Genomic DNA, 27,864 nt, shown 5'->3' with positions numbered 1-27,864 from the left:
TGCCCAAACCTGGCCATACACTGAAGTCTCCTGGGAAAAAAGGACACAGAAAAAAGGAAGCCTAGGTTTCCTTTTTCTGGTAGAAGAGAAGGGTGAAGAGGCTGCTTAAACTGTCCAGGGAGAGTTTTTCTAACAGCAGGAAAAGGATTCTGGCTCCAAGTAATAAGGAGGCACAGGAATTCATGAAGGAAGAGGACTTGCACATAATAAATAGAGATAGTAAATATATATGCCTCTATATATATGTATATGTCTATACATATTTATGTCTATAAGAGCTATTTATCTATATACATACATAGAAATATACATAAATACAGTAAACATGCAGAAATAGGGTTGTGAAAACACTGTCCCCTCGGGGTGATTGAAATAATCTAGTCTTCCCTACAATTTCCAAGCTTTCTTGTGTGAGGGAAGATCCTGAGGGAATAGGAAATGGGGCATAACATATCTCTGCATCTTGCCTTGCAGAAACCACAGTTAAGTCAGGATCACAGAAGATTCCGAGTTGGAAGGGACCCCCAGGGATTGGGAGTCCATACGGTTATTGGTCTGGAATCAGCCACCCAGGCAGGAGAAAGGAGACACAGAGAGAGCTGCATTTCATTAAACACTTTTATTCTTGCAACAACAACAAAAAAATAAAAGTAAGTTAAAACTGTAAATACGGGATAAGTAAAACACACGTGGATGCCCTAAAACCCCCTCTCCTGTCTTGGCTCAGCTCTGCAAGGTGCAGGAGGGGCTGGGGCCGGGCGGCGAGTGCCACACGGCCGAGCTGGTGCGCTTGAAGTAGCGGGGCTTGCTCTTGTAGAAGATGTGCTCCAGCTGGGGGCTGGGGATGGCCCCAAACAGTGCATCCACGTCCACAGGGTGGTAGTACTGGTGCAGGACGGCCTGGTGCAGCTGTGTCCCTGGGGGGAAATACATATCAGACACGTGGATGTGCCCTGCTTAACCCCACGGGCCGGGCATTGCTCTTTCCCTCGGGCACTGGGGCTGTCCCCTCTCCACTGGAGCCACACACACTCCTGGACTGCGCTTTGGTATGGCTCCAGGTGAGGCCGAGAAAGGAAAAAAACCCACCCCAGAGCCAGCACCTACCTTCAGCCCAGGCAGGGACGGGCTTCCGAGGGTCGTTCTCGTCGTCTGTGGAGTCGTCACTGTTCAGGTCCAGCCCGTAGTCGTTCTCAGCTGTGGGGGATCCGGGTCCCTGCATGCCCTTGGGGGGCCCGAGGCAGGATGTGGAGAGGGATTTCTGGAACTGTGGAGAGAGCAGTGATGAGCAAAGGAAGCGGCACTTCCCTGGGGCAGGACAGCCAGCCTGGCTGGGTAGGATGGACGCCAGAGCCCCGTGGGATGGCCCCCGGAGCCCCAAAGTGCTCAAATCCTGTACCAACACAAAACTCAGTGGGCTCCCTGCTCTCAACCCCTCCTCCCCTTCTGATTTCTGTGGAAAAACCTCGGAAGAGCACCCTGTGTGTGTCTCAGCACTCAGTATGTCTCCACACCCAAACCTCTCCCGCGTTCCGTGGCTGTTCGCCTTTCCCTCCCTGGAGCTCTGACACGAGCCAGGATGGAGCCCGCAGCTCCAAGGCGAGATTCCCGGCCGAGGCAGCGCTCGAGCCCAGCTCCGAGCAGCCTTTTCCTCTCCCGACGGAAGGCTCCGCGGCTCCAGCTGGCACAGCCGCGCTGCCCGGGGCCGCTCCCGGCGGGATGTCGCCTCAGGACCTGCTGCCATCCTGTGGTCGCTTCCAGCATCTTTCCGCCGCATCTTTTTTTTTTTTCTCCCCCTCCCCACAAACCACTTTTTTTTTTCCTTCGGGTTCCCCGTGCCGAGCTCCGGGCGGTGGGGGCTAATGAGCCACGGCGGGGGCCAGGGCTCACCTTCACGGCTTTGCTCAGCCACGTGCCAGGGGCAGCACTCGCAGCTGCTGCTGCTGGTGGTGGTTTGGGCTTTTTCTCTTCTCCCAGCTGCTGCTGACCATCTGCTTCCTGTAAGACACAGGAATTAAGTAGTTCTTCACCCGGGCAGAGCAGCCAGGCTGCCTCTGGAACAGAGCCATGCTCTCAGCAGCTCTGGCAAGACCCAACCCTCAGTCCCCTCTGCATCTTTTCCTGCAGAAATAACCCCAAAGCCAAGACTCCTGTCCTTGCTCAGGTCCAGCCCAGCTCCCTGGAGCTCACACTCACTTTCATCACTTGGAGCCAGGTGTTAAGAGCTGGGAAAATGGATCCTGGTTGCTCATCTCTCTTCTGCCCAGGCCCCAGGGGTAACTCTTTGGGGTTCTCTTTCCCCTAATAAAGAGGGGAAAAAAAAAATCACTGCTCAAGTTCCTTTTCAACCCAAACCCCCTTTCCCAGGGTTTCCCCTCCCATACTGTTCAGTACATGGAGTTTGATCCACTTTCTCCTGCCTGGAGGAGCTTGGCCAGGGTCACACTCTGGCCCTGCTGCTGGCAGCACAGGGAGGATTCAGACCTTATATTAAATTTGTACAGCACAGGGGAGTCCAAATGCCAGGGACCAAGTGAGAGCAGCAGGAGCAGACACAGGAGGGAGAATTTATCCTGCAGAGGAGGGACCACTTGGGGCACTTAGTTTCCACTAGTGAAGGAGTTACTTTAAGAGCAGAGAGCAGAATAAAAATGTTACTGTGATATTTTGAGACAAACGGCCATAACTTTTTAGCCCCAGCATTCTTTGTGTGGGTGCAAATGAGGTGACACAGAGCTGTGTGGCACCTGAGGTTTGCTTTGGGGGGGGTGAGGGAATGTGGCAGGGAAACAGAAACAAATATCCAATTTCCATATTCATTTCAGGATCAGTGATTGCCCTTTGAGGTGTTCATCCAGGTGCCATTTCACGGCTGTCACCATCTCGTGACACAGCTGAGGGCTCACCTGCCAGCCAGGGAACCCCCAACAACTTAGCAGCAATTAAGACTCTGTGCAAGAGCAGTCATTATTTTGATTGTTATTTGATCCTCTAAATAACATCCCAGCAACACAGCACTTGGAAAACATCTGATCCCAAACCCAGCCTGTGCGCTGCAGAGAGGCTGTTCCCAGAGCACTCTAACCCCACCTTGGTGGTCTTGTCAGCCAACACTGCTGGCTCCAGCTGTGCCTGGGGGGGCTTCTCCTTCCCTTGCTGCTTGGGATCCCTGGGGAAAAAGGGAATTTAGAGAAGGAAGCATGCCCATCTGCCCCCCACATTCTTACAGCCTCCTGCCCCAGCACCCCAATCTCCAGGCAGCCCCACAGCCCGGTTCCAACACCACATTTACATTCACTGCTTCCCTGTGCCCGTGGCCAATGCCCTGCTCGCACCTCTCCTTTGCTTTTTCCACCTGCTGCTGCTCTAGGAGATTCTTCAGTTCCAAGACTTTCTTCCCTTTTTCCTTCACTTCGTCCTCTCTCCTTTTCTGCGGTGGTTCTTGCTGCTCGTTTTCTTCCTGAAGAAGAAAGAAGAAAAGCCCTGTAAGCACCTCCAGCTCAGGTGGGAAGAAGCAAATGCTCTGAGACAACCTGTGCAGGTCAGAGCTCACCTTTGCTCCCGTGCCTGTCCACCAGCTGGGACGTCTCTCCCTTGTGTCCCAACCCAACCTCAGCTGCCTGGGCAGAGATCTGGCAGCCCCGACCCCAAAATCCCTGCAGCAAGAGGGCAGTGACCTGTGCCTGTCCCACCAGCCACAACAGCACAGTGGGTTTCTGCCATCCCTGTCCTTTTCCACGTGTAGGAGGAAAAGGTAAAGAGCTGAGCTGCTCTTACCCCCCTCAGAGCTTTCTGCTTCCGTGCATCCGCCTCCCCGGGTTTCTTCAGCATTTTCCTCTTGCTTCGCTCCTCTGCCACCTTCTCTTCTCGCACCTGTGAGGTGAACACCTGGGAAAGCGTCCACCACCCCCTGGACTCCCCTCACAGCCTTGGAGGGAGGTCTGGAGCCTGGGATATTCCAGGTCCTGTAAGGAGTCCAAGGACCCAGCGCCCAGCAGCGGGACCAGCGAGGGCTGGGTGTGCTTTTGGGAAAGGCTGAAAGGAGCATGATCCCTTGTTTTCCAAGGCTGGCCCTTTCCAAAGGTCAATTCAGTCCACCTCAAAATGAGCAGTCAGGACCCTCCCAGAGGCTGCTCAGGCTGTGGGCCATCAGGCACAGCTCCCTCAGCCCTGCCCACCAGCTGAACCAGCTCCTCACCTGCCTGCCCCCCAAAAAAGGGCCAGGCCAGGCTCTGAATCCCAAACCTGACCCAACTGCACCCCCCAGCTGAGTCACAGACACCTCCTGCACACCCTGTGGCCTCACCATCCCTCACACTCTATGTGTGGGGACCAGGTGAGGCTGTCACCTGCAGGGCTGTGCCCAGGGCAAGCAGGTGCTGCCACATTCCCTAAATCCAGAGAACCGTGAACGCAGCCTGTCACAACAGGAATCTGCAGAGGGCTGGAGAACAAAAGCCCTCCCCTGTCAGACAGAATTCTGGCAGCTCTGATGCACTTTACCCATCACTGATCTGTCACCCCCAGTAGCTGCCCTGATCCCACCAGTGCCCTGCTCACACCAGGAGGCCCAGACCCTGCTCAGCCTCCCCACCTTCTCGTCGCTCTGCAGGAGCTTCTGCTCCATCCGCTTTTTCTTCTCTTCCTCCATCTGTTCCACCCTCTCCCGAGCCTGCAGGGCCTTCCTCAGGCGCTCTTCCCGCTTCCTGGGCAGCAAAAGGGCAAGAGGGGGGCTGTCAGCTCTGTCTGCTCCATCACAGGGTGAGGATAACTGGGGGAAGAGCTGCCCCACTGAACCTGCTCTGGCAAAGCTTGGCCCCAGCTCCACTCCGTGGGAAGGTGGGACACCAGGAGGTGCCCAGGCAGCACAGCTCCCAAAATGCTCATTCCAAGGGGGAGGCACGAGGCAGGTCTGTGCCGACCAGGGAGAAAGGCACCCAACTCACTGCTTCATTTCTGCCTGCCGCCGTCTCTTCTCCTCCTCCACCTTCTTCTTCCTCTGTTCCTCAGCCTCCTGTTTCTTCCGGAGGTTCTCCAGTCTCTGCCGCTCCTTCTCCTGGAGGGAGAAGGGTCTGCACTGTACCAGGTGCTGGGGGCTGTTTCTCCCTGGTACACACAGTCACTGTCAGAGCCATTCACCTGCATGCCGGGGCATGGAGCAGGGAAGACAACACAGGTTTGGCAACAGGGATTATCCAGTGAGAGCAGAGGGGTCACAGGCACAGGAGGGAAAAACCTCAGTCCTTTGGCTGCAGAGAATTCCCTGACCCAGGAGGGTGGTGGAGAGGGAACACAGTGCATCCTTGCTCAGAGGTCAGAGGCTCCCAGCAGTGCCCAGCCCCAAGAGATCCTGCCACCTCACCACAGGTGTGGCCAATTCCCGGCGTGGCCAGAGGGCTGATGGACACCAGGTGAGAGGGGAGGGCGTGGTCAGTGCCCGGGGCCGGCAGGCTCATCCAGCCCCAGGTGTCATCACTTACAACGAAGTCGCCCTGTGGAGAAGGCACATAAACACGATTAAAGGTTTGGAAGTAACGCCCAAACCCCCTCACACGGCACGTGCACCCCCGTTCTCAGCTGCAGCTCACACCAGGTACGTGGCAGAGCCTGACCCCACACTGCCTGTCAGCCCTGCAGTGGCCAAAAACACCGGACAATTCCCACTGCAAAGAACAGCTTTGCACTTTCCTACGGATCAGCAGTCCCAGAATAGCATGTGATGTTTCTGCTGACCACAGACAGAGCAGCTGGGGTTCCTCTGCATGTGAGGAAGGTTTGGCAGCTGGGGCTAAAAACCCCCTCCCTTCCTCATGGAGTCTGATGAAGAATCCCAAGGAGGCCACGTTTCTCCCAGAATCTGCACTTTTCCTGAGCCAGGAGCAGGCTTATGCTTTTCTAAGCAGGCAGTCCCTCCTGCCACTGCCCCACACCTGTCCCCCAGAGGGTGAGAGAGGACTCACCTTCAGGTTGGGCCGGGTGGGAGTGTTACGCTTGATGAAGTCCTTGATGCCACCCCCTCGCCCCGTGGGCCCCGAGCTTGGCAGCAGCTGGTTCCGCTGCACGGCCTGAAGGAAGTTCTTCAGAGGCTTCACAACCTGCAGGGAGAGAGGGAGAGAGCTCAGAGCCTGCCTGGGACAGAGGGCACAGGGCTGTGGCACCACTCACCTTCCTCACCTTGCTGGCCGGAGAGGGTGACGACGGAGCCTGGCTGGCTGAGGTCTTGTGCTTGTCATCCAAAGGGGAAAGGGCCTGGCCCCCCGGCTGCTGCCTGTGCCACAGGACACCCAGGGCTTGCTTGTAGCCTCTAGTCCTGGTGGCATCAGCAAGAGGGACATTAGGTGACTGTCACACTCCCTGGAAGCATTCCTTGGCTGTTACACGCTTCCCCCTAAAGCCTCACATGAAACCCCAGCAATATGCAGTGAAGAGATAGGTCACATATTCCAGGAGACAGGTCACATATTCCAGACCCTAACGCAGTCCTAAATAACCAAGTCAGTCACCTGCTCTGGGACCACTCCCTCAGGAACCCTCAGAGCCACCTCCCAGCTCACTGTGCTATGTGGGTCACCTCTGCTTGTCCGTGCAGGACCTCAGGTGCTGCTCCCCATGCCAGACCTGGTCACAGAGCCAAACGAGGCTCCAAAAGTCACAAGGAACTTCCAGGACATGGGATCTGGCCAAAGGGGATTTCAGAGCCACGCTGGAAGTGTGGGAGAGAAAACAGGGAAACCCCTAAAGCTGTTTAACACAAATGACTTCAGAGGCCAGGTCTGAGTTCTTTCCAACCCCTGGCTCATCCCTGCTGCTTGCAGTGTCCCCTACCAGATATGGGAGGGACTCTCCTGGGACTTGGCACAGTGGGGTGGCTCCTGGTTCGTCTGGGGTTCACTGCTGGGATTTACATGGCTTCCTGTGGAAAAAAACTGGATTCGGTGCCATGTGCGAGGCATTCCGCTCTCATCTCCAGCTCTCTGTGCCCAGATCCCTGTGGCACATAACTGAATGGAGAAACTGGAGCCTGGATGGCCACCTGGAACATCATGTTGTGCAGGTACCCTATGGGACACACCTGCACAACCCCTTCTGCCCAGGCACCACCCCACCCAAAGGCATCCAGGGACTCTTGTTAGATCCTGCAGCTCCTACAGGGAACAAAAAAAAAAACCACCCAGATATCCCCTCCCCTTGCTCAGAGGCACAGAAAACAAATGGGACCTGTAAATCCTCACATAATAACACAAACCCAGGGGGAAGGGCCATGACGCTCTGCAGAAGATTCCAGCTCTGGGAGCTCCTTCACAAGTGTCTTTGATCACTTATCAGAGGCTGAAGCTGGACAGGACAGAGTTTGTCTCAAGGCCTAGGCACATTTAGACGTCCTTGCCCCCCTAACTAATGTCTCGTCTCTTTAGGAGATCAAAAGTTTCTTGGAAAGCTTCCCTGACTGATCAGAGGTTTCAGCACAACCCCCAGATCTCCCAGGAGCCTGCTGACCCCGGTCAGAGCAGCTCAGAGTTACCTGCAGCATTCCCTGCCTGCTGCTCGGGGTGGGACGGGGGCTGTGCCGGAGGGCTGGAGGCTTGGGGACTTTTGCTTGGAATGAGGACGTCCTTGGGAGCCTGCAGGGAAAGGAGAAAAACATTCCCCTTAGCACAGCTGCTCCAAGGAACAAGGCTACTGTGGACCTCCTGCCCTGGAAAAGCCAACTGCTCGAATAGGATCTGCTTCCCTCCCAGCAAGGGCTGTGCTGGCTCATTTCAGGGACACCAGCCACACCCCTGCCTCCAGTGACAACCTCGGGAAAGGTGCTGACTCAGCAAGAAGGTATCCAGACAGTCTGTAGGTTGTTCCTTCCAACTCACCTTTTCCCTTGGGGGGTTCAGCTCCAGCTCGGGCCTGCAAAGGAAAAGCTATTTTCATTATTTCAGCTCCCTGAAGGTGAGTTACAGGTGCGTGTGGGACCCCAAGGGAAGTTGCAGGTAAACCTAAGCACATCCTGAGGCTATCCCAGCCCAGACACACGGAGGCTGGGCTGTAAATTCCTCTGAGGGACCATCCCACTGGGCTAGCGAGCATAACTAGCTTCAGCCTTAGGTAGCAGGTAAAGAGGGAGCTCTGTCAGCCTTGGGATGAGCCTTACCTGCCCTCTCTCCAGCTAGAGCAGAGCTGATTGACTGCCAGCATCCCAGCATTCAGGGGCTGGTGGCAGCCAGGAATTCCAGGAATCCCTGGACACACAGTGCCAGCAAACTGCCCACCCCAGTGTAGGGTTTAACCTCACTGTGCCTGAACAGCACAACCTAAAATATCAGCCAGCACTAGACAACAGCAGCACCTGAGCAGTCCCTCACAAAAACCTGTGACAAAAGCCACCCAAAGAGTGTCCTTGCAGGGAATTCTGGGATCCCTTCCCACCTGCTTTACGTGGCAGCCTCACCTCGTGCCGCTGGTCACGTCTTCTTCCATGAAAACCTCTAAGGAGCTCTGACCTGCAGAGAAAAGCATAAGTGGGGTTGGGGATTTCATTCCCAGGCTCCCAATGGCCTCTGGGGTGTGCTTGGAGGAGTGCAGGCTTCCTCCCAGGAACACGGATTGCTCAGCTTTCCACACCAGCACCGCACCTCCCTCGAGTGCCACTGACAAACTGGAGTGGGCTGGGAAGGCACAGCACTGAGGCAGCAGCTTCAGTGCCTGCAGCCTGCTCGGGCTGCCTGTGTCACAGCCAGCATTCCCAGGCCATTGGCTGCAGCTCCTGCCTCCCCACACGCTCCAGTGCAGGGATCTGGGGGGGTTTGGGCTGATTTCAGGCTGATTCCACCCCCAAATCACACCCCTTTGCTCCAAGTGTTGTAACAAATGCCTGGATACAGTGTGACTCAAGGCTGACAAAGCTGAATTCCAGAGGCCTCCGTGCTCTATCACGGCTCATCTGCCTGCAGCAGCAACGCTTTTGGAAAGTCCAAACTGCCAAACCCTGCCAGGAGCAGTGGGAACAGAGGATACAAAGAGTTCAGTGCTTCCAGGAACAGCCTGGGTTCCTGAGCCCTGTTCCTCTGGGGATGCTGCTAATTTGGGTCTCTATCCTCTCCCAAAAAGCATTTCAGTTCCTCTGCTCATTTAAGGGCTGCAGACTTTCAGCCCTATTGATTTTTCGGAGAGCTGGCAGAAGCCATAAATTAAAGCCCCTCCCCAGGGAATGCAGCAGTCTCTCCTGATCTGAAGGCACACGTGGCTCGAACCACATTCTCCCTTCCATGATTGTGGGTTTTTTGCCCATTCCCAACCTGTGCACCCCAACTCCAGCCCCGGTACCTGCACCCCAGGAACCCACAAGGGCCGGGACAAGGAGAGTCCAGGGAGCCAGATCCACCAGGGGTGAGCAGGGACTCACAGCTCACTCTGCTGGAGGCCGAGGAGGACTCTCGCGCCGCCGCCTTCCTGGCCTTGGCCCTGCTGACGGATCTCCGGATCATGTTCTCCCTCCGGCTGGACAAGGAGTATTTTTCCGCCAAGGAAGCCCTGCGGCTCCTGCTCCGGCGGCGCAGCCTGGGTTTCTCTGTTGTTCTTTTGCTGTCAGAGTCCTGGAAGAGCAGTTTGTCGAGGCCTTGGGGGGATCCATCTCCTTGGAGCGCAGCAGGGTCTCCGTTCCAAGCAGCCTTGGGAGTGGAGGTGCTTGCTGTCCTGGGCCCCCGCTCCCCATCCCTTCCTGGCTGTTCGGCTGCTATCCCAGCGACTCCAGAGACCTCCTGCAGCTCGGCTGCTGCTTCCCCCTCTGGCAGGTGCTCCCCCGAAACAGCCAGAGTGGCTGCATCACCTCCAGCAGCACCCTGAACACAGTCCTGGCCATCCTGCTTTCCCAAGGGAACAAAGGCTTCAACCAGCTGCTTCCCAGGCAGTTCCAGGAGCTGGGGCGTGACACCAGCCTGAGATCCTGGAGCACATCTGGGCACAAACACCTCCTCTCCCCCACAGCCAGGGCTCTGGGGCTGCTCTTGGTTCGGGTGCCATTGGGAACTCAGCCTGGAAGACACCGGCTTGACACCGCTTTTCCTTCGGGACAACCTTAAAGGAAAACCATTTTAAAGGAAGCGATGAAGGAATCTCCCCCACACCCAACTAAGTTTTAGGGGAAAAAGCAGATGTTAAGTTTTGAAGTGAAGCTGCTGCTGGCTTCTCCCCTCTACCATTCCCCCTCAGAGCCCATCCTATCCTTGAGGAGAGGCACATGGATACACAGCCTGAGCTGGCTCACGTGGACACAGGGGCCCAGGCAGGAGCTCACACACAGGGGCTGTGTCACACAGACACAGCCCAGGCTGGGTATCCAGGGCAAAGGCTGGAGAAATGGAAGTGGGAAAGCCGTATTTAAACCCAGCTCTTGGTTTAGGGGTAAAGTGCCTCCAGGAGCAGCACAGGGCAGAAGACAGTGCCCGCAAAGGGACACACTGCACCTCACCCCCCTGCTAGCAGCCACCCACCTGCCCTGCCACATCAGCAGATCTTCTCAAACTAAGTTTAAACGAGGGGAAGCACAAACAGGACCTGCCTTCTCTGGGGGAAGCACCCGTTACAGCCTGAGCACTCCCCGCAGGGCTGAGAGCTCTCCCCACCCCGATCCGCAGCGCTGCTTCTCCTGCCCTCCCTCACACACGCCAGCTTCCCACGCTCCCCTGCTATTCCTGCTGCTCTCCCCACCCTCTGTGTCTGCTTTCTGACAGTCTCTGAGCTCCAGCTCTTCCTCCTGTGGGCTTTTCAGCACCGTTAGCACGATTTTAGTGTCACGGCACACCAACAGGTCAGGTTTGGCCCACCCCACCGTGGCTGCAGGGCCTGTCCCGCTGGCAGTGGGTGTTCCCACAGAGGGAAGGCCACCTTGGCCACCCAGCTGCTGGCCCTGGGATGGGAGCAGAGGCACAGTGGGCTGCCCGGGAGCAGCAGCACCAAGGAAGTTAATTAATGCCACAGCCACCTTGCCTTCCCACGCAATTAATTACAGCCTGCCCTGCACCCTCCTGTTCATAGGCAGCCTCTGTCCCCTTCAGAGCAGCTTTAGAAGCCTTAGGTGTGGTGGGTTCTAAGCAAACCACTCAGAATTTCCACTTCAGCTCCTCACTAAACCCTTGGAGCCCCCCTGACTGCCAACTTGGACACAGTGCTGGGAGTACATCCCATTTCCAGGTTCTCCAGGCACCAACACAGAGGTTTAGGGGGTGAACACCAGTAGCAACCTCAAGCCAAAAGACAAACCCGATGAGACAAACCCCAAACCAAACAGACAAGATAGTAGAGTGTTTATTAGTCTTTAATTATAACCAGTGAAGGAAAGTAGGCAACTTTATCCCAGACTCTCACCAGGATACAAACAGTGATAGATCTCAGCGTGCTCCTTTTGTTTGCTAACTCCAGCAATGCAGGTGCTGTTCTGTTTCACTCAAGCACCGTGGGGCAGAGCCAGGAGAAGCTGACCCACCTACCTCCTCCTGTTTGGCTCCTTGTTTTCCTCCTTGAGGCAGGAGGACTGCTTTTTCCTGGGACGCCTCCTCTGCGATGGCGTTTTGGGCATGAGCGCAGGCTCTGCCCTGAAGCTGCTGTGGAGCAGAAGAGGCAGAGCACAGGTTGCTTCCAACACCACTTCCCGGAACAAGGGTCGCTCACCAGGAGGGATGAGGCCCAAACCCACACCTGTGTCCAGCCACACCCAGGCAGGAGCTCACTCCCCAGGGCTGGGAGTGCCCCGAGGGCCGGTGCTCCCTGGGGTCACCTCGAGGGCAGCCCCTACCTCTCCAGCATCCTCACGCCCTGCTCCTCCACCTCCCGCAGCCAGGCCAGGCGCTTGTGCTGGGCATCGTGAAGGAAACGGGACAGCCTCTGCCCGCACACCTCCAGCAGCTGCCGCGGCCCCTCCGCCATGGTCCTGCCTGCAACACAGAGAGAGAACAACGCGGGGGAACAGCTGGGACACCCCCCTGAGGGAAGGGGGAAGACACTGGGCTTCGAGCAGGTGTGAGGACAGGCCAGGGCACACTGTTAAGTGCCGAGCACAGACAAAACTTAACTCCCGAGAGACCCCTCTCACCCCCAGCCCAGTAGCAGCGGCCTGATCCCCGCCACCCCCTTACCGAACCCTCGAACTGCGGCCTCCCGCTCCCGCCGCCTATTTATCCCCCCACGGCCAGACCAATCACAGCGCGCTCCTCCGAACGCCCCTGCTCTTATTGGTAGCTGCGCCTGTCCGTCACTCCCCAAGCCGTTAAATCCCCGCCCTTCAAGGCCCGCCTTCTAAGGCGAGTCCTCCACGGACATAGAGACGGGCGAGCAGAGCGGTGCTGCGGCGTTCCCGGAGTAGCCCGGCAGCCAATGGGGAGGGCGGTCCCGGCGGTCGGCGGGCGGTGATTGGCAGGGACGGCGGGGCGCGCGCCGGGTTTAAACAGTGGGGCTCGCGCGCGGCCGTTGGCTCTGAGGCGATGGCGGCCATGGCGATGGCGGCGCGCTCTGTGCAGCAGCTGCCCGCCGAGTGCGGGCGGCGCCTGGCCGGGTTCCTGCGGCAGGTGGACAGCACCGACCTGGTGTGGCTGGAGGAAATCTGCGAGGAGGCGTTCAGGATGTTTGTGAGGTAATGGCAAACGCCCCCCCCCTCAACACACATACACACATCCCGGTTCCCTGCTAGGCCTCGACGGGTACCAGCTGACCCCACGTCGCTCTCCTCTTCCCTTCCAGCGATTACAGAGAGGAGCTTGAGCTGATGCCCAAGACGCCGTCGCAGAAGAACCGGCAGCGGAGGAGGCGGCGGTCGACGCTGCATGAGGAGGGACAGGAGACGGCCAGGAAGCGGTGAGGGGACGGTGGGAGTGGGGAGCCCGGCACCCCCTTTGGGGGTAGGCCGCGGGGAGGGGGAGCGCAGAGGCAGCCAGAGGGGTCTGGAAAGAGGGGGAACGCGTGGGAGGTTGAACAGACCCCCTGCCGAGGGCTTATGGAGACAATCCCCTACCCGAAGCGTGTTCCGCGGGCCCCCCTACCTTCTTCGCCCCGGGGGGGTTCCCCTTCTTTGTCCTAAGAGGGTCCCCCCTTATTCGGCCCGCGAGTCCCCCCAGTGTTAAAGGTCCGGTCAGACCCTGTATCCGGGGTGCTGGTAGCCTTAAGGTCCAAAAGCACTGGAAAACGTTAATTCTCATGGAAAGTGCTGTTCTTTGTCACCTAGTTCTGTTTTATGTTCCCAGGTCTCTGTCTCCTATTATTTTTTTCACTTTGAAGTAATTACATCCCTTAATTACTGCCTGCTTTAGCTGCTTTGTGCAGCTCTGTGTATCCTGGGCCCATCCCAGGTGTTTTGGCTCTAATCCCATGCATGCATGGTAAGGGCTTCGGACTGTTCCTGGCTCCCATTCCCATCTAATGCACTGTTCCCGTGGCCAGGTTGTCGAGGAGGAGGAAGAGCAGCCTCAAGCCATTGCCTTCTGTGCGATGTTCTCAGCGACTCCAGGACAAACAAAACCTGGAGCTCAGCAGAGCCGAGGCCAAAGGAAACTCTCCCCCTCAGCGTGTGACACGATCCCAGGCCGCAGCCTCTGTCAGGAGCTCCAAGGTGGTCTCTGAGACACCGCCTGCCCTGCAGGCAGTGGGGAAGGACCCCTGGGTGGCAGCTGATCAGACTGGCACTGTGGTGCCCCTCCAGAGGAGCACAGCCAAGCCGGCAGAGCTGCTCCCCACGAGCTCAGGGGATGGCTCTCCCGAGGAACGTGGCATTCCTGAATCCCTGCCGGTGCCCACAGCCCCGGAGCTGGTGGTTCCCTCTACTCCCGAGGCCAGTGAGGCTGTGTCTGAGCTGCAGGTAAAGGCAGCCAATGTCACCATCAACCTGAGCCCAAGGGTTGGGCTGGAAGAGGGGAATGGCCCCACTTGGGAACACGACCGGGCTGAGGAGCCCTCCCATCCCCTGAGGGACAACCCAGGGACTCCAACGGGCTCCCGGAGGAGCCGCCGCTCCGTGCGCCGGAGCCTGATGGGTAAAACCTCCCTGAGCCGCAGAACCTCCCTGGCAGAGAAGTATTCCCTGGCCAGCAAGAGGGAGAGCATGGTCCGGAAATCCATCACCAGGGCAGCAAGCAAGAGGAAGATGGCTCTGCAGGGATCCATGTCCTCCAGCTCTGTAGAGGGTGAGTTTGGGTGCTACCAGGGGGTTTGCATCTCTCCTGCTCTTTGCCTTTACTGCTGAGGAAACCAATGTGCCGGGGCTAGTTATTCCATGTGAGGGTAGCAGCTGAGCTCCCTGGGCTAGATAAGCTGCAATCCCTCGTGGAAGTTCTCCCTGGCTTTCTGGAGCCTCCAGTGAGCACCTGAACTCAGGTAACTGTGAATTCAGCCTTGTAAATCACCTGGGAGAACAACCTCAATGTCTCTCTTTCAATTTAACTTTAACCATTACTTATTTGCTGGGAGAAGCTGTTAACCCTGGAATCCCAGGGTGGTTTGGGTTGGAAGAGACCTTAAAGCCCATCTAGTTCCAACTCCTGCCATGGGCAGGGTTGCTCCAAGCCCTGTCCAGCCTTGCCTTGGACACTTCCAGTGATGGGGCAGCCATGGCTTCTCTGGGCAGAGGGAACGATGGGCTCTCCCAAAGCCCTGTCTATTTCCTGGAAAGTGAAATTCTCACAAATTCCCTGGTCCTTCACCTCTTCCCAGGATCTGGCTGCTGGTTCTAGAGCTTCTTTGAGAAGAGGAATTTGAGGCTGAACTGTATAGATTAAAAGTCTCCCACGTTTCTACAGTTGTTGATAGATGCAGGTTTGGGGAAGGACTGGCTGATTTAAATGTTCTTCCATGCCATGGGATGGAAGCGTTGGAGTTAGTGCAGGAGGGTAAATGGATGGATGTCATCTCTCCTTTGTATTAAACAAGCTGGAGAGGGGCTCTTCATCAAGAATTGGAGTGACAGGACAAGGGGAAATGGGTTCAAGCTGAAAGAGGGGAAATCAAGATGGGATATATGGAGGAAATTCTTCCCTGGCACAGGTTGCCCAGAGAAGCTGTGGCTGCCCCATCCCTGGGAGTGTCTAAGGCCAGGTTGGACTGGGCTTGGAGCAACCTGGGCTAGTGGAAGGTGCCCACCACTCCTTGCCCATGGCTGAGTGGTGGGACTGGATGATCCTTAAGGTCCCTTCCCACCCAAACCACACTAGGGTTGTGTGATTCTGTGATTATTCGTGGCAGGTTCTGGCTGTGCCAGAACTTCCGAGCTCGCTGTGGCAGAGCCAGCTGGAACGCTGGCTTGGGAAGCAGCACTCCTCCTGTAAATAACTCTGGCTCTAACTGCTGTTAATGTCCAGGCATGGCCCTGCAGATGAGCCCGAGGCCAAACCCAACCCCCTTAATTCCAGCTCATGGAATATTTCTCTGAACTCATCTATAATTGAAAATGCTGCTTTCCTGCACTGGAATTGCCAACAGCGTTCCTGCAGTGCCACCTGGGTGTGCTCCGGTGCCCTCCCCTGCCCCAGGGCAGGTCAAACCCCTCTGTAGTGCCTGGAGCAGCCCTCATCCCACCAGGTCCTTGGCCTGCACCCAAAACTCACAGCTCAGGTGTACTTTTTTCCTTTCCCACAGCCTCCAGCTCTACAGACATTCCAGAGGAGGAAGAAACTGTTGTCAAAGCTGGGTGAGAATGCTTTTGGTTACTTGTTTATCCTTACTATCCTGCTTGCAGGACTTTTCCCCTGCCACTCCTGGTGTAAAATCCAAGTGGCTTTCCAGTTTCCTTAGTGTTACTAAACACAGTGTCTTTGGTCCTTCCTTTTCATCTAGGCCTCCTCCTGGACCCTGCACCCCCTCCAAGGTAAGATCTGAGCAGGGATTAAAAGCATTTGTGTCTGTGTGGATTTGGGAGGAAAATGTGGCTTTTCCTTCTTAACCTCTTGCTAGAGATCATTGTGTGAAAATTCAGTCCCAAATCTCTTGAGATAAAAAAAACCTTCTTATAGTTCAGGGAAGTTCAGCTCAGCTGGTGTCATGTTTTGCACACTGCTGTTATTTTCTGTATTTTTAAAGCTCCTTTTGACCTTTTGGTCAGTCCTGCAGGTAATTCATCACTTCTTTGTTCAGACAGCCACAGAAATCTGTGAATATTATTCAGGTCAAAACCTTTCCCTCCACAGTCCTCACTGATGAGGATGATGGTGTTGTCTTGTCCAGAGTAAATGTCAATGCATGCCTTGACTCTGTCAGGTCCTTCTCAGCCCAGGTTCATCAGATCTGTGTCCTCTCTTGGGCTACAGGGTGTAGCCTGGGCCTGCCCTTGGAAGGAAGCCCCACAGAAGCAATTGGGGAGGATAAAATCTCCATAAATCTTTTTTTCTTCTCTTCCCAACCTGCTGCTGGCTGGCCAGCATGGGCTGGGGGAGGTAATGCTCGTACTGCTGGCAGAGAGCAATTCTAGAAGCCACAGCCCATTATCCCAGCAGAGCCTGCTCTGGTGTAAGTGCAGAGACGGAGACCAGCGATGGGTATCCCACAGCAAACAGATAAATCATGGAAATGAGCCATTTGCCTGCTGTCTCTGGGCTCCACATTCATCACTGCTCAGGGAAATGGGCATGCTGGCTCTGGCCAGAGTTCCAGTAGCACAGATTTACAGCTTGGAAGGCTTTTGTCCTTAATAGTTGATGGGTTTGTTGAGTTTAAGCAGCAGAGATGCTCTGTTAATGTCCGTACTTCTCCTGCTGATGCAGCATCCAGGACTTTGCCAAGAGGTGGTTTGGTGTTCCCTGGTAATGCTGCTGAGCATGCCCTTGTCAGAATCACCCCACAGTCTGAACCAGGAATGGGCCATCTCCATGTGGAATTGTCCTGAAACCCCTTTGCTTTTCCCACAGGATTCCCAAAGCCCACAGATGTCCCTTTCCTCCCACACCATCAGCAAACATGGGCAGCCACAGGAGCCAAGCAACGGTGGTAATTCCAGAGGGGTTTGGGGCAGGACTTGGGGGAAGTTACTGCTTTGGGAAGCTGGAAATCTTGCTGGTTAATTTGAGAGCTCAGTTTGAAAGACTAATTAATGTTTGATGAGGGAGGATTTGCTTCAGACAATTAGCAGCGAGGAAACTCTTTGCTGGCCTTATTTCCACCGTGGAAAGCACATGGAGATGGGCGTAATGAGGGTTGTGGGAGGCCCAGTTGAACCCCATTGCTGAAGCTGTGCAGAACACAGCAGTGCTGGTGTGAGCTGCAGGGCAGGGACAGCTTTGGGCAGCTCTGCTTTCTCTGGATTTTCCAGGTGGGAATGGTGCTGTATGAGCCAGGTCCTGCTGTGCCCAGCTCGTGGCAGGTGGTTGTGCTGTTCAGTGAGCTGCTACATCCATTCCCTGCCGTCAGACCTGGGCTGGAGGGGAATTTTGCCTGTCAGAACTCACTGTGTAACTGTTCTCTTTCAGAAAACAAGTTGAACAAGAGTGGGGAGACCCTGGACCCACCTCAGAGTGCAAGGTATGTCCATAGGAGCACTGGTTGGAAGTGCCTCAGGGGACTGTGGACCAGTTCAGAGCCGGTTAAATGCTGGAATGTTGTTCACTGACCTCAGTGTTTGTGACAATGAAACTTCGACAAATAAGTTCTTCCTGCCTCTGTGATTCTGTGATTTAATTTCTCTCTTCTATTGCATTAGGAATTTTTTATTGGCTAACTGCCTGTGCATGCACAGTCTTAGAAGGGACCTTAAAGCCCATCCAGTCCCACCCCCTGCCATGGGGCAACCAGTAGACCAGGTTGCTCCAAGCCCTGGCCTTGGACACTTCCAGGGATGGAGCAGCCACAGCTTCTCTGGGCAACCTATGCCAGGGCCTCACCACAATGGAATCTCTTTTAAGCTGGGATAGTTTATGGCTCTTTCCACCCCTGACTTTGAGACATCAGAAGGACTTTCCAGGTGTGATGGACTGTGCTGTCTCACAGGAGGAAGCCGAGCTACAAGAGAGCCGTGGACGAGCGCTACGACCAGCAGCAGGCAGAGGAGGGAGGGCTGTCTCCTCCCAGGAAGAAGACCCCATCCCCAGTCTTCCCAGCCAGCAAGGTAAGACCCTTGTTACCCCAGAGTACCTCCCCAAGACCCTTAGTTACTGGCTCCTGCTCACGCTTTGGTGTTCCTCCCGCAGGTCGTGCGCCCGTTCAAGACGTTCCTTCACACTGTACAGAAGAACCAGCTCCTGATGACACCGAGCTCCGTGGGGAGGAATGGAGTCATAAAATCCTTCATCAGATACAACACCCCTCTCCAGGCTGACCCTAAGGTAAGAGGAAACCCTGCTCTAAGCCAGTACACGATGGTTTGATTAATGCCTAACCTAAAGCACAGACACAAAGGAAACTTTGCAACCCGTTTGGAACTAAGAAGTAACCTGAAGCTGTCTGTTTTCACTTAAATAAGATCTGGGCTAGTCAGCTTCCTAAAGAATTCCAATTTGGACTATAAGCTTTATTCCTGCAGCATTCCCTTGTGGTAATGCCAAGTGACAGTCAGGGATGAAAACTGGGAACCAAAACTCAAGGGGATTGTGAATGCTGAGGTGTGAAACCTGCACATCCCAGGTCTCCTCGCTAGGACTTGTCTCACGAGAGAGACTGAGCAAATGCCTCTTAACCCCAAACTTCTGAGATCCTCCCAACCTTTGAAGCAGGAGGAAACACAAGGCTGTCCTGGATGTGGGAGCAGTCAGACAATGTGGCTTATTAATATAATACTTAAATGAATGACACGGACCCGGCTAGCTTCTTGGGGGTTCACAGCCAAATCCGTTTATTCAAATCAAACAACACTTTATATACCTGAGTTCAAAGTGACACATGACTGCATTGACCAATCACCATGGGGTATCCCACTGCCCATGCGTGTGGGAGTACTTGGGAACTGCATCTCCCAGGCTCCTGTCCTGAAACCCGACTCCTACATCTCCCCTCTTCTTTATTATTGTGAGGAAATACAGAATATTGTATATAACAGTACGTTTTAAGCTTTGTAAACTCACTACTGTGTCACTTTGGTCTCTCAACAAACTTACTTATTTGAACCTTTACCTGTAATCTTTGAGACTTGCTTGACAGAAATTTGTACTTTCATTTCTTAAGGGTTTGTGTGTACTTGGGATAAACAACAACTTTATTAACCTGAGGGTTTTTGCATAACCGGGTAAAACATCAACTCTCACTTCTCCAAGGGCCTGCATGTAATTGGTAAGCAGGAGAAATTCAACTCCATTTCTAGAAAAGGGCCCTTAGAGAACAAGTGTTATGATGCAAGTGTAATTTGTTCAAGGCACGTGAAGCACCTCCGTTGACACACATACATGTTCACACAGCTTCTCTCATTCACACAGAAGTGGCCACTTCATTCATACTCAGCCATTCACACTTAGAATTATTTTTATTATGCCTCTATTTTTTAACTACCCATTTTAGATTTATAAGTGGTTGCATGTTTTTCAATCTGTCGCTCCTGGTAGTCATATCTGGCAACCGTACTTGTTTTGGAAATTTGAAAATGAATTAATATGAAGAATATAAGGCCTAACAAACCTATGTCATGTCTTACCTGATGTCTTCCCCCCTCTGTTTTTTTTTTTTTTGTTATAGAAAACCAAAAGTCAATACATTCAAAGATACATACATAAGTTACTATCACAATATGTTAACACAACTTAAAATTCAGCATCTCCTGTAAACGATTAGACTAAGTTATCACCATAATAACACAGTATTTAAAACAAATTATCATTATAATATGTTAACACAGCTTGGAACTTAGCATCCTTTATACCTCAAGGTTGAAGGCTGTGTGTAACTCCATGTGTTGCATGTTTTAATGCTGTAAGGGCAGAAGGAATCAAACATTTATCATTCTCAATCTTCACATGAAATCCTACATAAGTCTTTGTATAAATTATCACGGAATCTTTTTACTTGCTCAAACAATCAGAAAACAGAGTATAAACATTTTGAACATTATCCTAATAACAAAATCGAACTCTTTATCACGTTTTCACTTGCAAACACAAAGGCAAGCATTCAGTGGTTCCCATCATTTGTGGATATCACAGGAATCAGAAAAGTGTTCTTCGTTCTCACTGAAAGCAGTTTGTCTTGTTTGCTCTGGCGGTTGTCTAGTGTTCTACTTTTGCAGAGACAAACTCAAAAGGCAATTTTAAAGGTTTTAGACAGCAAAGAAAATCTTCCTTCCCCCTCTCCTCAGACAGAGGCAAAACACCAAGAAAATTCACCTTCTGTGGCAATAATGTAAATACATTTATTAACAAGACAGGGAGATGCTTAAGAACCTTTTAAATACCTTATTTTAACTAAATTGTCACAACAACTGCTTCTATTTAGGTGCACTTTAGAGCTTAACAACTTTAAGTACCTTAACAAGCTTAACAATTTCAGCAGAGTCACTGGAGAACTAATGAAACTTAGAAACAAAACCTTGACGTTTTCAGTGTTCTTACCAAAGGTTTCAAGATAACAAAATACATGTTAACTTCGCCTGTGTATATCTCAGGGGAGCTCACAGCATGATGCAGCCTGGCTCCCCGTGGGCTGCGGCACCGCCACTTCCCTGGCTGCCCAGGCAGGAGCAGTCTGGGAGGGTGGGGTTTGAGAGCTGATTCTAGACAAGGGTGTAGCTTCCTGGATGCACCCAGAGCCGTGGTGGAAGCAGAGGGTGCTCTACTGGTACCCAATAACTCACTGGGGCTGGTTTCTCCTTGCAGGAGAGCTGGGAGGAAGGGAGAAGAGGGCAGGATGCAGGAATTGCTGTTCCTGCATTGAGCAGCCTGATAGCAGAGCTTCCTAGAGCGTTCAGGCTGTGCTGCTCAGAGCCTGGCTGTGCTCCAGGGGATCAGGGAAGGCTGTTGGGAAGCGGTGCAGGGTTCCAGCCTCAGTCTCACTGGGCTCCTGCTGATGTTGGTGTCAGTACTACAAAGGACTTAATACGATGAGAAAAGAGTCTTGTGGCTGGGGAGTGCTTCCTCTGCTGCTGTCAGTTTGTGGAATGTTATGTTTTAGCTTTCATTCCAGCACAGGCAGCTTCCCCTCGGGACTTTTTCCGTGTGGGAGCTAAACATAACTAAATAGCAGCAGAGCAATAAGACATGATTGTTAGTTTTATATTAACCAGTTTGGCTGCTGATAGCACCAAGCTTTTACAACACAGTGCCCAGCATAAGGGAATCCCTTGGATATTCTCACATGGGTTGGTGCTGAGACCAGGCCTGCTTTGGCATGGAGTGAGCTGATGTTAGTCCATTTGCTGGGGCTGTAGTGGTGGCTGGATCCCACTGCCCTGGCTGACAGTGTGTCTAGGCTGGGTCAGGAAAACGAGGAGAAAAGCTCCCATTTCTGGTTGGCTCCCATTTCTGGCTGGCTGTGTGCTGGAGCAGGCTGGGAGCTCTCAGAGTGGTGGTGGTTCACCACCAGATAGAGCTTTGTGGGAGGCAAAGGCGCCAGCAGGAGCCTGAGGTGTTTCCTGGAGCACCATCTGTCCCTGCGCTCGCCGCAGGAAGCGGGACCAGTGCCAGGCATTGGCGCTGCTTTGTGGGTCCTTTGCACCAAGAGAAAGCACGGGGCTGGCTGCCTGCAATCCCTGGAGATGCTGCCTGGGCTTCCAGGGATGATGCTTCTGTTTCAGTGTCCCAGCTTCTGCCCTTGCTCCCCAACATTCTCACCGCTGCCTTGTTTTCCTTGCATATATCCATTCGTGACCGGATCACTGCCTGAGCTCTGCTCCAGGGCTGTCACCACCCCGTGTTCCTGTCTGCAGCTCCTTGCTGTCACCTCTGTGCCCTACCCCTGAGCGAGTGAAGTGGGAAGGAGCTCCTTGGCAGGTAGGTACAATCACATTTCAATCCCCTCAGGAAAAAGAGAGGCAGAAGCTGGAGGCTCTGCAGAAGAAGCAAGAAGCCGAGCAGCTGAGGAGGCAAAGACTGGAGGAAGAGAAGAAACGGCGACTAGAGGAAGCAAAGCTGTGAGTAGACGTGGTCATGCTGCTGTAGGTACCTGTGCCCAGGTGTTTTACCTTACAGAGCCCATGTAAACAGCAGAAATTCCTGTGGGCACGGGCAGTGTGTTCTCAGAGTTCTCTAGAATGCTGATGCAAAACATGAATTGTCCTTGCCAGCTGCTGCTGCTGCGGCTTCTTTTCTGGAGTCCTCCCTCTCTGACAGAGCTTAAACATGGCTGGTGCTCAAATTGCTGTGGAGTTTGGGCCGCTGAGTTTCCTGCTGTGTGCTTTGGCCTTGTGCTGAGCTGTGAGGAGCTCAGCAGCACGGTGAGCTGGGCTGTGTCCTTAGGAAGCGGGAGGAGCGCCTGCGCAAGGTGCTGCAGGCCCGGGAGCGGGCGGAGGAGATGGAGAAGGCAAGGAAGAGGAAGATCGAGCAGAAGATAGCACTGTTTGACGAGAAGACCGAGAAGGTACGGCCCACACAGAGCTCCTTGAGGTAGCTGGTACCACACAGTGTGCCTCTTTCAAAAAGGGCGGCGGAGGCTGCTTGGATTCTAGAGGTTGAATGAGAGAACAGTTGGATAAAGAACTTTCCAGAGCCTTGGTGATCCTGAGGGACTGCCTTTCTCTGGCTACAGCAAATGGCAGCTGAACCCCTGTTTTTCCAGAATGATGAATCTAAATGGGCTTTATTAGTGCTCTGGTAGATGGGAGAAGGAAGGATGTGCAGTGGATAAAGGCAGCCTAATGGCCCCGAGGCTTTGTCTGCTGCTTCTCCCAGCTGAGTAATAACTGGAGGGGGGAAAGCAAACATCCTTCCTCCGGAGCCTTCCTCGGATCCCAGACTTCCAGGCAATTTGTGCACTGGCCATAGTGGTCATTTGTCTGCTTTAATTATCCCCAGCTGCCTCTCTGATTGCATGGCTCTGAGGATACATTCCAATGGCTTTGTGGGACTGGATGTGTAAATACCAGGGTGGGATCAGCTCTTCCCCGGGGGATGTAAAACAAGGTTGTTGCCCTAAATGTGACCTTTTAAAAACAGAGCACAGGCCCCTTTGGCTCCTGGGTGCAAAAGGGGGGAGGGTTTGCTGGTGAGAGGGTGGGAGCTCTGAGTCTGTGAGATGTCCTGCAGTGCTGTCCCACCTGAGATCCGGGTCTGTGTGTGCTCCAGGTGAGGGAAGAAAGGCTGGCAGAGGAGAAGATCAAGAAGAGAGTGGCTGCCAGGAAGATGGAGGAAGCGGAGGCCCGGCGCAGACAAGAGGAGGAGGCCAGGAGACAAAAAGCTCTGCAGCAGGTGTGTGGGGCCTGTCCTGTCCCACAGGCAGAACTGGAGAGGGGGATCCACCTGCCTTGGATCCACCTGCCTTGGGCACTGGGAATTCACCCCTGAGATGTTTCCCTGCTGTATAATGATGGGGATTTGGGCCAAATGAGGGGTTCCTGGTGCTGTCTCCTGGAGCCTGCTCCTGTCAGGTGAGTAATGCCTGCCTGGGCTTACAGGAGGAGGAGGAGGAGCGGCGGCACAGGGAGCTGCTGCAGAAGAGGAGGGAAGAGGAGCAGGAGCGTGCCCGGAAGATCGCTGAGCAGAGGCAGGCCGAGCAGGAGCGGGAGAGACAGCTGGCTGCAGAGAGAGAACTGGAGAGGAAGAGGGAGCAGGAGCGGATCCAGGCAGAAAAGTAAGGCAAAATCCCCTTTTATATATCAAATTCTGTGCTGGGATTGAAACACAGCTGGAACAGGGGGCAGGAGTGGAAGGCTGAAGGAGCGAAGAGCCACTCTGAGGTGACAGCACAACTCCGAACTGTCATCAGTGCTGAGCTGCCAAGGAGGAATTCTGGGCTCAGGGATATGGGGACTGTGGTGGGGGGTGTCTGAAAAGCTGTGAGGGCGGGGGGTTTGCTTCAGGCAGCCAGAGGGGGACCCTGGTGTTGTTCTGGGAGTTGAGGGCCTGTGCTGTGGTTCTCAGGCTCCGGGAGCAGCAGGAGAGGGCTGCCCGACTGCAGAAGGAAGTGCAGGCTGCTAAGGAGCGGCTCCGCAAGGAGATGGAGAAGAAAGAGGTAAGTGCTTGGTTTTGGGGAGGGGGAGAGCCACATGACTGACCTCAGAAGACCCGCTCAGCTGGGATGCTGAGGAGCCACTTGTGGCACTTCTGAGCTGGAAGTTTGACCTCTTTGGGATGGTTACGGTGCAGTGGGGGGACTTAGCCTCTAAAAATATTGTGTACTAGCCTAGAAAGAGACCAAGATCAGTAGCACAGACTTCTGCGGATGGTCAGCTGGTTTCTGGCTTTTATAGCCTGAAGTCAGCAGCAAGCTTTTCAAGGTGGGGGGCCCTGGCTTTATCAGGGAAAGGAAGCTGATGCTCTGACACGGGTGTCCGTGGGTTTGTACCCCTCTGAGGGAAGTGCACCTTGTCCCAAGTGCTCCTCAGCTGCATGAGCTGCAGTTGGGTGCTTAGTTATTTTGCCTGTCACAAAGATGGATGGCTGGGTTGGCAGTGTAATCCCTAAGGGTAATTCCATGGGTGTCACTTGGCAGCGGGAGCAGCAGATGCTGGCGGAGAGGAAGAGGCAGGAGGAAGAGCAGAAGAAATTGTCAGAGGAACAAAAGGCCAAAGACAGTGCCCAGGCACCACTCCTGGAGAATAAGGAGGTAACTTGGGGGTGTGTCCTTAGAGGTGACAGCAGAGAACTTCAGTCCCAGCACTGACCTGCTCCTGCCTTGGGCAGTTCCACCCTCTGCTTTTATCTGCCTTTCCAATAACCCAGGAATTCTGTAAATCCTGGTTATCTGGGTTTGACTCTGTGAATATTTCAATGACAGAGAGAAGAGAAGCAGGAGGGATTGGCCAGGGTTTCTGGCTCTGGGATAAAGCAAGCAGCTATTGGAGCCGTCTGGACTCCTCTTAAATACAGGAAGGACCTCAGGAGCAGAAAAGATGCTGACAGTGTTTTATTTAGGGTCAATTTTGGGAACCGCCACAAGGTGGCAGCAGAGCCTGTGGAACGGTGTTGGTTTGGCAGGGGAGAAACCTGGGGGTGTACCTCCGTGCCCTCAACACTGACAACAAACACGTGGCTCTCCGACTGCTTGCAAAACTGAAAATGTCCAGTTGAAAAAAACTGAAATCAGCAGCTGTAGGTTTTCTCCCCCCCTTGCACTTCCTGGCACTGCTGCTCCCATCAGCACGAACTCGGTTTGGCTGACCTGGTGGTCAGGTTCTCTGCACATCATTTGTCAGTTTTATATCATTAATCAAGCCCAGAAGACAGGTTGCAGAGTGTTTAGTGCACATGACTGCTCCAGTGACATAAAACTTCCATTTAACCTTTGCTTGACCCGAGTGGAGCTGCTGCTCTATTAGGTCTGTTAGATCCATCTCTTGCTGCATGCTCTTGCCAATAATCAGCCTAATTAAACAGGAGAAGGCCATGCACAGCCGTAATTGGGTCATAACTTGGGTCAAGCTCTTAGGTGCAAACTGAAGAGCTGCCAGACTCAGGGTTTGCCATGAGGTGACAGAGCAGGAGGCTGGGGACAAGCCAGTCCCAACGTATCTCAGAGCGGGGCAGTGCTGCTGCATCCAACACCTGTGGAATGTGTTTGCCTTCTAGAATTCCCCCGCCTGCACTTCATACCAGATGACTCCACAGAGCAGGAAAGAACCCAAGCCCGCCATCACAAGCTCAAACGATTACGGGATGGACCTGAACAGCGACGACTCGACGGACGATGAGAGCGAGCCCCGCAAGCCCGTCCCTGCCTGGGCCACAGGTACATGTGGGGGGATGTCTGTCTGGAAGCCCCAACACTCTCGTGGCAGGTCTGCCTCAGCAGGCTGTGGAACCTGGTGTTGGGTTTTGCTCAGCTCCTGCTACCTGGGTTAGTTACAACTACCCCAGCATGAAGCGAGTACTTCCATGTCCAAGGCCACGTTGGGTGGGGCTCAGAGCAACCTGGTTTAGTGGAAGGTGTCCCTGCCCATGGCAAGGGATTGGAACTGGATGAGTTTTAAAGTCTGTTCCAACCCCAACCATTCCACGATTCTATGTGGAATGCAGAGTCAGGGGCTCCTCCAGCTCTTCGGGATCTTGTCACAACTTGTCAGGTGACAAATACTCTGATAAGATACCTTGGAGCAGTGAGAGACAAGCTAAGAGGGGACACACTGTGGGCAGCAGCCCACACGGCCATCCCAATTAACAACATTAACGCAAACCTCACCCGTTCCTGCAGGGAATCAGCTCAGCCAGGCTGTGATCCGGCAGTACTACAACCCCCCTGACGTGGATGCGCTGTTCGGGGCCATCCCCAGCCCCAAGCTGGAGGACATCTTCTACAAGAGCAAGCCCCGCTACTTCAAGCGCACCAGCTCGGCCGTGTGGCACTCGCCGCCCACCGTGGGGGCCAAGCCGGGCCTGGGGCTGCCCTGCGGCCTCAAGAAGCCCTGAGGTGAGCTCAGGTGTGCAACAGGTAGGATTTCCTGTCTCCAGGTGAGGAAGGAGTCACTGTTCACTTGAAATATTTAGGTTTTAGTGTGTAATAAATGGCAGCTCTTCCCGGGTTCCTGCGCCTTGGTTGGCGTGGTTGGTTTCTGTCAGGCCAAGCTACAAAGTGCTGCCTAGGGAATTGCCTCTCTCTTACTCTCAGCTTGGAGCTGGCACGGACTTGGACCTTTAGTGGGTGACGGACATCACCTGAAGCTGTGGGATCCCCCCCTCTCAGCGGAGCAGGCCTGGCAGTACCTGCCAGCAGTTGTACTTCCGTGCTGGCCTCGAGGCCAGTGACAATCAGGGACCATTGCACACACCTGGGCACATCTGACCTGCTCCACTGCTCTTCTCAGGAAGGTGTTCCCAGGTGTTGCTCTTCATCTCCTGCAATCCCAAAAGGATTTGTTACTCCCTTTCCCACCTGTGTGGTCATGTCCATCAGCCAGGCTGAGGCTGACATTGGTACAGCTCAAGCTGGAACACACTGAGGGTCTCACCTTCCTTCAGCTGCAGAGAGACATGACTCCAGATGTGACTGTGTCCCCAAGGACCCCCAAGTGCTCTGGGCCTTGTTAGGAGAAACTGTGCAAAGGTTCTGGCAGTTTTGTTTCTCATTGTAATTCCACCTCTGTGGCCAGATGGGATTGAGAGGATGTTTAACCCTAATCCCTTGGCTGTGGTTCAGTATCAGCTGGTTGTGTCTCTTGGCCTGTTTAGCACTTCCTGTTCAGTCAGTCACTGTCAAATGGACTCTGGCCAACCCAAACCAAAATTCCAGCTCAGCATTCCCATTCCCTGTAAAACCCACGTAAGGACTGTGCCCTGTGTGAGGGGCCCTCAGCCTGTCCACGTGCCCATCTGTGTGTCTGTATCCAATGCTCTGTTCGCCAGCAAATGTGCTCAAAACTATGGGGAGTTTTATATGTAAATATGTTGGTGTCTGTGCTTCTGGGGCTGCCTTGTAAATCCAGGTCTGGCTATCGGTGTCTGTATCCATGAGGTGCTTTTGTGCTTCCATGGCTGCTCTGTGGATCCAGGTCTGTATCTACGTGACCACAATTTCTTGTCCAAAAGCTGCTGACCTGGCCAAATGCTGTTGGATAAAGTGACTTCAGTCTCCAGCTCTAGGCTCCTTGCAGCTTTTTGTGAGAAATGGAGGGTTTGAGGGTTGTCTCTTTGAGTTGCTTTGTGCTGGTTCCTTGAGGCAGGAAATGTCCTGTTAGGGAAGAACTTTCCAACTCTGGTGGAAAATCTGTGTCCCTGGGTGTTCCCCAGCACTTTGTAGCAACCACAGAGGGTTTTGGTCCCTGAGTTTTAAGGTTTGGGGCCTTCATGGCTGTGGGTCCCTTGGGGACATCACTGAGTGCCCAGCCCCTGTCCCTGAGCT

At 54.0% G+C, this 27,864-nt stretch overlaps 2 protein-coding genes across 3 annotated transcripts; one reads left to right on the top strand and one right to left on the bottom strand.

Moving 5' to 3' along the window:
• Window positions 1-604: 604 nt before the first annotated feature.
• LOC127466435 (inner centromere protein-like) lies at window positions 605-12,422 on the bottom strand. Its single transcript, XM_051777203.1, has 19 exons — window positions 11,783-12,422; window positions 11,478-11,591; window positions 9,395-10,065; window positions 8,441-8,492; window positions 7,866-7,899; window positions 7,523-7,622; window positions 6,826-6,913; window positions 6,175-6,310; window positions 5,961-6,095; window positions 5,481-5,492; window positions 4,947-5,056; window positions 4,595-4,706; window positions 3,778-3,873; window positions 3,336-3,460; window positions 3,091-3,169; window positions 2,197-2,301; window positions 1,891-1,998; window positions 1,108-1,261; window positions 605-917 (listed from the first exon to the last, which is right to left on the bottom strand). Exons 1-19 carry the CDS (start codon window positions 11,911-11,913, stop codon window positions 724-726), a joined length of 2,556 nt encoding a protein of 851 aa, XP_051633163.1. The 5' UTR covers window positions 11,914-12,422; the 3' UTR covers window positions 605-723.
• On the top strand, window positions 12,423-27,812 carry INCENP (inner centromere protein). Of its 2 annotated transcripts, none has more exons than XM_051776957.1 (17): window positions 12,423-12,616; window positions 12,724-12,837; window positions 13,420-14,159; window positions 15,607-15,658; window positions 15,805-15,835; window positions 16,872-16,947; window positions 17,430-17,481; window positions 17,947-18,064; window positions 18,147-18,281; window positions 21,897-22,006; window positions 22,332-22,452; window positions 23,157-23,279; window positions 23,486-23,661; window positions 23,952-24,042; window positions 24,523-24,636; window positions 25,599-25,758; window positions 26,221-27,812. In XM_051776957.1, exons 1-17 carry the CDS (start codon window positions 12,468-12,470, stop codon window positions 26,433-26,435), a joined length of 2,577 nt encoding a protein of 858 aa, XP_051632917.1. In that variant the 5' UTR covers window positions 12,423-12,467; the 3' UTR covers window positions 26,436-27,812. The 2 variants fall into 2 exon arrangements, with proteins under 2 accessions (XP_051632917.1, XP_051632916.1); XM_051776956.1 differs by having other exon boundaries at window positions 12,424-12,616; window positions 16,872-16,950.
• The last annotated feature ends 52 nt before the right edge of the window (window positions 27,813-27,864 follow it).

The sequence above is a fragment of the Manacus candei genome, unplaced genomic scaffold, assembly GCF_025592945.1.
Source record: "Manacus candei isolate 608988 ecotype Guabito, Panama unplaced genomic scaffold, ASM2559294v1 h1tg000009l, whole genome shotgun sequence".
Classification (NCBI taxonomy): domain Eukaryota; kingdom Metazoa; phylum Chordata; class Aves; order Passeriformes; family Pipridae; genus Manacus; species Manacus candei.
Note: the sequence above shows the minus strand (reverse complement) of the source record. Positions and strands in the feature narration are given on the sequence as shown.

Bases quoted from the DNA above. Each gene is read 5' to 3' on its own strand.
- LOC127466435 (XM_051777203.1), bottom strand. From the start codon at position 11,913: ATGGCGGAGGGGCCGCGGCAGCTGCTGGAGGTGTGCGGGCAGAGGCTG. The intron at 2,302-3,090 runs GTGGGGTTAGAG...CCTCTTTATTAG, and splicing joins TGGCTGACAAGACCACCAAG to GGGAAAGAGAACCCCAAAGA. The intron at 1,999-2,196 runs GTGAGTGTGAGC...TGTGTCTTACAG, and splicing joins CCTGGCTCCAAGTGATGAAA to GAAGCAGATGGTCAGCAGCA.
- INCENP (XM_051776956.1), top strand. From the start codon at position 12,468: ATGGCGGCCATGGCGATGGCGGCGCGCTCTGTGCAGCAGCTGCCCGCC. The intron at 17,482-17,946 runs GTATGTCCATAG...GCTGTCTCACAG, and splicing joins GACCCACCTCAGAGTGCAAG to GAGGAAGCCGAGCTACAAGA. The intron at 23,280-23,485 runs GTGTGTGGGGCC...CTGGGCTTACAG, and splicing joins GACAAAAAGCTCTGCAGCAG to GAGGAGGAGGAGGAGCGGCG.